Source organism: Salvelinus sp. IW2-2015, unplaced genomic scaffold (assembly GCF_002910315.2).
Source record: "Salvelinus sp. IW2-2015 unplaced genomic scaffold, ASM291031v2 Un_scaffold2161, whole genome shotgun sequence".
Taxonomy (NCBI): Eukaryota; Metazoa; Chordata; class Actinopteri; order Salmoniformes; family Salmonidae; genus Salvelinus; species Salvelinus sp. IW2-2015.
The window spans coordinates 134,525-143,434 of record NW_019943492.1 but is presented as its reverse complement, the minus strand read 5'-3'; the positions used below and the strand labels follow the sequence as shown (position 1 = coordinate 143,434).

General features: G+C 44.1%; 1 protein-coding gene across 1 annotated transcript in view; it reads right to left on the bottom strand.

Moving 5' to 3' along the window:
- Nucleotides 1-2,796: 2,796 nt before the first annotated feature.
- LOC112073133 (somatomedin-B and thrombospondin type-1 domain-containing protein) overlaps nucleotides 2,797-8,910 on the bottom strand; it is a 16,122-nt gene continuing 10,008 nt past the window's right edge. Inside the window, 4 exon segments of the mRNA XM_024140486.2 lie at nucleotides 2,797-3,001; nucleotides 6,817-6,898; nucleotides 6,901-6,966; nucleotides 6,969-6,991. Coding sequence (XP_023996254.2) covers nucleotides 2,884-3,001; nucleotides 6,817-6,898; nucleotides 6,901-6,966; nucleotides 6,969-6,991 — 289 coding nt within the window. The 3' untranslated portion in view covers nucleotides 2,797-2,883.

Sequence of the window (8,910 nt, the reverse complement as noted above, 5' to 3'; positions counted from 1 at the left end):
TTATTTTCATAGTTTTTCATTAGTTCCTATAAGGCACATTGCATTGCATTCCATGTCTAAAATGTGCTGTATAATAAAGCTTGATATTATTTAATTGGATTATCAGTCTGGCTCAACAGTCTGCATGAAACACCTCATTCAAGCTTACATGTGGTCATTAAGCCTGTACATGTGGTCATTAAGCTGTACATGTGGTCATTAAGCCTTGACATGTGGGTCATTAAGCCTGTACATGTGGTCATTAAGCCTGTACATGTGTCATTAAGCCTGTACATGTCATCATTTAGCACTTTAATAACTCTACCTACATGTACATATTACCTTAATGGTCATTAGCCAGCAGCATACCACCCTGCATACCACTGCGCTTGCTTCTGAAGCTAAGCAGGGTTGGTCCTGGTCAGTCCCTGGATGGGAGACCAGGTGCTGCTGGAAGTGGTGTTGGAGGGCCAGTAGGAGGCACTCTTTCCTCTGGTCTAAACAAAGATCCCAATGCCCAGGGCAGTGATTGGGGACACTGCTCTGTGTAGGGTGCCGTCTTTCGGATGGGACGTTAAACGGTGTCCTGACTCTCTGAGGTCATAAAAATCCCATGGCACTTATCGTAAGAGTAGGGTGTTAACCCGGTGTCCTGGCTAAATTCCCAATCTGGCCCTCAACCATCACGGTCACCTAATAAACCCCAGTTTACAATTGGCTCATTCATCCCCCTCCTCTCCCCTGTAACTATTCCCCAGGTCGTTGCTGCAAATGAGAACGTGTTCTCAGTCAACTTACCTGGAAAATAACGGATAAATAAAAAAATAGCCTGTACATGTGGTCATTAAGCCTGTACATGTGGTCATTAAGCCTTTACATGTGGTCATTAATAGTCTGTACATTCTTTTTTTAACTTTATTTAACTAGGCAAGTCAGTTAAGAACAAATTATTATTTACAATGACAACCTGCCTTTAGCGTGCTTGACCACTATTTTTTCACCCACGGCACCGAGGCGCGACGGGCCCCGGCCAGCCAACACCTGCCCGGCGCCCTCCACGGCCGGCGACCACCAGGGTGAAAAACCCCCCCCCCCCCCCCCCACCCCCCTTCCAAAAAAAAAAGAAAAAAAAAACAAAAAAAAAAAAAAAAAACGCCCGAAGCGCCTTAAAACAAAAAAAAAAAAGGACCCCTTTTTTTTTTTGGGCGGGGGGATCCTGATCAAATGGCCTACGACAGACATTGCATTGCCCCCCCCCGCCCCCTCTCTCCTTTACGCTGCTGCTACTCTGTTATTATCTATGCATAGCCACTTTAATAACTCTACCTACATGTACATATTACCTCAATAACCTCAAAACCGGTGCTCCCGCACAATGACTCTGTCCACAACAACTAAGAGCGTTGAAGCCCGAGGCTCAACTTTTCCGCTGTTTTGGTGGCCTGGCTTCCACGTGTGAAGAGAACCCATGATGCACCTGTACAGATGTGTGGCTGTGTTAGAGTGAACTGTTGCATATCGCTCATCTTAATATCTGCGGTGTGTAACGGTCATCGTTGCATGAAGAAGGATCGGACCAAAGCGCAGAGCGGTAAGTGTTCATGATATTTATTAACACTGACGACTAGAACAAAATAACAAAGTGAGAAACAAAACCGAAACAGTCCTGTCAGGTGCAGAAAACACTAAACAGAAAATAACTATCCACAAAACACAGGTGGGAAAAAGCTACCTAAGTATGGTTCCCAATCAGAGACAACGATAGACAGCTGTCCCTGATTGAGAACCATACCCGGCCAAAACAAAGAAATACAACACATAGAAAACTGAACATAGAATGCTCACCCAAATCACACCCTGACCAAACCAAAATAGAGACATAAAAAGCTCTCTAAGGTCAGGGCGTGACACGGTGCTGCTCTTCATTGAGCTGAGTCTACCTTTAAAGCTCTGTTTAAGCCAGACCATTAGTCACTCACGGTACAGGTTATAGAAGGAATTGTACTTTATGCTTCTGGGCTTTTGTATTTCCAGAGTTGCCACTTTGAGTGTGACTAAGGCTGGGATTCAATCCGATTAAGGTCATTTCCAATTTAGCTGACATATGCAGAGTTTGCCATGAATCCGATCTCCACAAACGAATCTTGCCTTTAAAAGCTGCATTGTCTACAACCAGTGATCAGATTGAATCCCGGGCTTTTGTTAACATGCAGATTCAATGCAAATGTGTACTGTTGAGGAAATTGCTGTTGTGATTATGTTATTACTACCATTAACCAGCAGAGGGAGCTGTTTATCCTGCTGTGGACAAGCACAGCTTGAAAACTTGTACAGTAGATTACCATTTTTGCATAGCTATTTATAACCTCTAGTTAACTAATCAATAGCTTCTAACTATCAATAACTAAAACACACAAAGCTTAAAACTATCAAACTAAATGTGTGATAAAAATGAGAAGAAAAAACAAATATTGTTAAATGTCTCATCGTTTTATTTACTTTCTTATACCAGTGTGTTTTATTTCTGCAATATTAAGTGACAATACAAAAGCAGTGTTGTGTATAGTAAATTAGTTCAATCTATCATTGTGGAACGTCATGTGGTTGTCATAGAAAAGTTACTCAAATGTTCTGACAACAATAGTTTTAAACAAACTGATTTCATTAAATAAAGATGCATTACTTTGATTGTGTGTTGTTTTGGATATGACTTACTGTGTCCAAAATGTCACCCTATTCCCTACTGTTGACCAGATCCCTATATAGGGAATAGGGTGCCATAGGGCTCTGGTCTAAAGTAGTGCACTATATAGGGAATAGGGTGCCATAGGGTTCTAGGCTAAAGTAGTGCACTATATAGGGAATAGGGTGCAAGTAGGACCGCAAGTAAGACTTCCTGTGTGTTTATATGAAAAGGAAGCTGTGGACGTGAGGACAGGAGCAGTGTGCTGTTCTCTGGACCTTCTTCCATGTTCCTCGACAGCGAGAGTTCCCCACAGCCTGCCAATGGAGCAGCTCCTCACTGCAAAACACACAGACCGCGAGGTTAGTACGGCTGACAGCCTGCCAATGGTGCAGCTCCTCACAGGACGTAGGTTAAGTATGGCTGACAGCCTGCCAATGGAGCAGCTCCTCACAGGACGTAGGTTAGTATGGCTGACAGCCCGCAATGGAGCAGCTCCTCACAGGACGTAGGTTAGTATGGCTGACAGCCTGCCAATGGAGCAGCTCCTCACAGGACGTAGGTTAGTATGGCTGACAGGCCTGCCATGGAGCAGCTCCTCACAGGACGTAGTTAGTATGGCTGAAGCCTGCCAATGGAGCAGCTCCTCACAGGACGTAGGTTGTATATGGCTGACAGCCGCCAATGGAGCAGCTCCTCACAGGACGTAGGTTAGTATGGCTGACAGCCTGCCAAGGGAGCAGCTCCTCACAGGACGTAGGTAGTACGGCTGACAGCCTGCCAATGGAGCAGCTCTCCACAGGAACGTAGTTAGTACGGCTGACAGCCTGCAATGGAGCAGCTCCTCACAGGACGATAGGTTAGTACGGCTGACAGCCTGCCAGGAGCAGTCTCACAGGACGTAGGTTAGTACGGCTGACAGCCTGCCAATGGAGGCAGCTCCTCACAGGACGTAGGTTAGTATGGCTGACAGCCTGCCAATGAGGCAGCTCCTCACAGGACGTAGGTTTAGTATGGCTTGACAGCCCTGGCCAATGGTGGCAGCTCCTCACAGGATGCAGGTTAGTAAGGCTGACAGCCTGCCAATGGAGCAGCTCCTCACAGGATGCAGGTTAGTATGGCTGACAGCCTGCCAATGGAGCAGCTCCTCACAGGATGCAGGTAGAATGGCTGACAGCCTGCCAAATGGAGCAGCTCCTCACCAGGATCAGGTTAGTATGGCTGACAGCCTGCCAATGGAGCAGCTCCTCACAGGATGCAGGTTAAGATGGCTGACAGCCTGCCAATGGAGCAGCTCCTCACAGGACGTAGGTTTAGTAAGGCTGACAGCCTGCCAATGGAGCAGCTCCTCACAGGACGAGGTTAGAATGGCTGACAGCCTGCCAATGGAGCAGCTCCTCACAGGATGCAGGTTAGAATGGCTGACAGCTGCCAATGGAGCAGCTCCTCACAGGATGCAGGGTTAGAATGGCTGACAGCCTGCCAATGGAGCAGCTCCTCACAGGATGCAGGTTAGAATGGCTGACAGCCTGCCAATGGAGCAGCTCCTCACAGGATGCAGGTTAGTACGGCTGACAATAGACACTTGTCCACTAAGAACACCTGTTTTCAATTTTCCTTAGGATCATTTTTCTCAATAGTCGTTCAATACTTCCGACAAAACCAATAGTACTGGATTGGTGGAGGCCGTCCATGATACACAGGGTTAAAGGAAAATACCTGGAGATATCAGGTGAAATACATACATATATATATATACTGTATATACATATGTATATATACAAATACATGTTCTGAAAGGTCATTCTAACAGGAGTGGTGAGGGGTCAAATCTATAGCAGCACAAAGATCACACTGACGACAACACAACTACTGTGTGTGAAAACATTTTTCACCTTTCAGTTTAAAAAAAAAACAACAGAAATGTATCCTATCCTGACTAGACTAGTCTTCATCCATGCAACTGTTTTGATAAGCTTGTACACCAGTCAAATGTTACCACAAACTAAGAATACAGTACTATCTCATATAGTCTACACATTGAATAATGTCGCTGTATAATCAATCAACTAGTGCCATTTCCAGGGGCTTGGACATCAAAGCTCAACTACAGAAATCTGCACGACATAGCTGCGCGACATAGCTGCGCGACATAGCTGCGCGACATAGCTGCGCGACATAGCTACGCGACATAGCTGCACGACATAGCTGCACTACATAGCTGCACTACATAGCTGCACGACATAGCTGCACGACATAGCTGCACGACATAGCTGCACGACATAGCTGCACGACATAGCTACACTACATAGCTGCACTACATACAGTGGGGCAATAAAGTATTTAGTCAGCCACCAATTGTGCAAGTTCTCCCACTTAAAAAGATGAGAGAGGCCTGTAATTTTCATCATAGGTACACTTCAACTATGACAGACAAAATGAGAAATGAGAAAGAAAAAAAATCCAGAAAATCACATTGTAGATTTTTAATGAATATTATTTGCAAATGATGGTGGAAAAATAAGTATTTGGTCAATAACAAAGGTTTATCTCAATACTTTGTTATATACTTTTGGTTGGCAATGACAGAGGGTCAAACGTTTTCTGTAAGTCTTCACAAGGTTTTCAACACACTGTTGCTGGTATTTTGGCCCATTCCTCCATGCAGATCTCCTCTAGAGCAGTGATGTTTTGGGGCTGTTGCTGGGCAACACGGCTTTCAACTCCCTCCAAAGATTTTCTATGGGGTTGAGATCTGGAGACTAGCTAGGCCACTCAGGACCTTGAATGCTTCTTACGAACCACTCCTTCGTTGCCCGGCGGTGTGTTTGGGATCATTGTCATGCTGAAAGACCCAGCCACGTTTCATCTTCATTGCCCTGCTGATGGAAGGAGGTTTGTCACTCAAAATCTCACGATACATGCCCCATTCATTCTTTCCTTTACACGGATCAGTCGTCCTGGTCCCTTTGCAGAAAAAACAGCCCCAAAGCATTGATGTTTCCACCCCCATGCTTCACAGTAGGTATGGTGTTCTTTGGATGCAACTCAGCATTCTTTGTCCTCAAACCGACGAGTTGAGTTTTACCAAAAATTCTATTTGGTTTCATCTGACATCTCCCAATCTTCTTCTGGATCATCCAAATGCTCTCTAGAAAATTCAGACGGGCCGGGACATGTACTATCTTAAGCAGGGGGACACGTCTGCACTGCGAGATTTGAGTCCCTGGCGGCGTAGTGTGTTACTGATGGTAGGCTTTGTTACTTTGGTCCCAAGCTCTCTGCAGGTCATTCACTAGGTCCCCCCGTGTGGTTCTGGGATTTTTGCTCACCGTTCTTGTGATCATTACTACCCACGGGGTGAATCTTGCGTGGAGTCCCAGATCGAGGGAGATTATCAGTGGTCTTGTATGTCTTCCATTTCCTAATACTTGCCCCACAGTTGATTTCTTCAACCAGCTGCTACCTAATGCAGATTCAGTCTCCCAGCCTGGTGCAGGTCTACAATTTTGTTTCTGGTTGCCTTTGACAGCTCTTTGGTCTTGGCCATAGTGAGTTTGAGTGTGACTGTTTGAGGTTGTGGACATGGTCTTTTTATACTGATAACAAGTTCAAACAGTTGCCATTAATACAGTAACGAGGGAGGACAGAGGAGCCTCTTAGAGAAGAATTACAGGTCTGTGAGAGCCAAAATCTTGCTTGTTTGTAGTGACCAAATACTTATTTTTCCACCATAATTTGCAAATAAATTCATAAAAAATCCTACAATGTGATTTTCTGGATTTTCTTTTTCTATTTTGTCTGTCATAGTTGAAGTGTACCTATGATGAAAATTACAGGCCTCTCTCATCTTTTAAGTGGGAGAACTTGCACAATTGGTGGCTGACTAAATACTTTTTTGCCCCACTGTAACTGCACTACATAGCTGCACTATATAACTGCATGACATAGCTGCACGACATAGCTGCACGACATAACTGCACTATATAACTGCATGACATAGCTGCACACATAGCTGCAACGACATAGCTGCACGACATAGCTGCACGACATAGCTGCACGACATAGCTGCACTGGCTCGAACAGGAGCTTACATAACTTTCTTCATAATACCAAACGTCTTTTAAAAAAATGATCCGTCCGTGACTCCGTACCTGTTGGATTCTTGTCCGTCTCCCTGGCAGCCGCCGCTATGGTTACGCATGGCGGGGGGCTGGCACGCCACACACACCGTTAGGCTTCCCGTAGGTACTGCATCCAGTGGGTGTGTGTCTTGGTCTCCACCGTTACAGTGGGTATCAAGACTCCATCTTAAACTCCATACAGAACCTGACGGAGGAGGGGGTTTTGAAATATCATACGTACCGTTCCACACAGTGTATTTCCTAAAGGCACCCTATTCCCTATATAGTGCACTACTTTTTGACCAGAGCTCATATAGGGGTTAGTGCACTACTTTTGACCAGGTCAATTAGGAGTATAGTGCACACTTTTGAACAAGACCTATAGGGAGTATAGTGCACTACTTTGATCAAGGCCTATTTTTTTTTATTTCACCTTTATTTAACCAGGTAGGCTAGTTGAGAACAAAGTTCTCATTTGCAACTGCGACCTGGCCAAGAATAAAGCTTAGCAGTGTGAACAGACAACACAGAGTTACACATGGAGTAAACAATAAACAAGTCAATAACATGTAGAAAAAAAAGAAGAAATCATATAACAATGTGTGCAAAAGCATGAGGTAGGCAATAAATCGAATAATTACAATTTAGCAGATTAACACTGGAGTGATAAATCATCAGATGATCATGTGCAAAAGAGATACTGTGGTGTGCAAAAGAGCAGAAAAGTAAATAAATAAACAGATGGGGTGAGGTAGGTAAATTGGGTGGGTAGTTACAGAGGACTATGTAACAGCTGCAGCGATCGGTTAGCTGCTCGGATAGCAGATTTTTAAAGTTGTTGAGGAGATAAAAAGTTCTCCAACTTCAGAGATTTGGGGAGTATAGTGCACTACTTTTTGACCAAGGCCTATAGGGAGTATAGTGCACTACTTTTGACCAAGGTCTATGGGGAGTATAGGGCACTACTTTGACCAAGGCCTATGGGGATATGTGCACTACTTTTGACAGCCTATAGGGAGTATAGTGCACTACTTTTGACCAAACCTACAGGGAGTATAGTGCACTACTTTTGACCAAGGCCTATAGGAGTATAGTGCACTACTTTGACCAAAGCCTATAGGGAGTATAGTGCACTACTTTTGACCAAGCCATAGGAGTATAGTGCACACTTTTGACCAGAGGCCTATGGGGAGTATAGTGCACTACTTTATTGACCAAGCCTATAGGAGTATAGTGCACTACTTTTTGACCAAAGCCTATAGGAGAGTATAGTGCACTACTTTGACCAAGGCCTAAGGGAGTATAGTGCACTACTTTTGACCAAAGCCTATAGGGAGTATAGTGCACTACTTTTGACCAAGGCCTATAGGGAGTATAGTGCACTACTTTTGACCAAAGCCTATAGGAGTATAGTGCACTACTTAGACCAAGGCCAATAGGGAGCCATTTTTAGATGCAACAGAAGTAATTGGATTGAAAAATGACAGTTGAATTACAGGGTTGCAGGAGGGGCTGAGCTTCACATTTAAAACGTGTGCGTGTGCGTGTGTGTTTCAGAGAAACTTGCCAGTGTTGTCCAGATCCTTTGTTATGTTGATGTTAATCATGTTTCATACCTGATGAATACCGGTGTGTGTGCGCGCGTGCGATCTAGATACCTGGTGAGAAAACACTTAATTTGGGCTGTAGAAAAATCCCTTTTGCTGTGACGATGGCGTGAGGTTGCCTCACGCCATCAAAAAAGATACTCACATTTCAAACCAGAATGATTGTTGAAACTTATGAACTAAAGAAGACGTACCACACATCCCCTTTAACAAAAGGTACAGCTGCATTCGAAAAGAATTCAGACCCCTCACTTTTTTCTACATTTTGTTACGAACAGCCTTATTCTAAAATCGATAAATAGTGTTTTTCCTCATCAATCTACACCATAATGACAAAGTGAATACAACTACAGAGTTTGATAGGATCTGCAAGCTTTAGTGTTCATACCCAAGAAGACTCGAGGCTGTAATCGCTGCCAAAGGTGCTTCAACAAAGTTACTGAGTAAAGGGCCTAAATACTTATGTAAATATGATATTCCTTTTTTTTTTTTATATATATATACATTTGCAAAGATT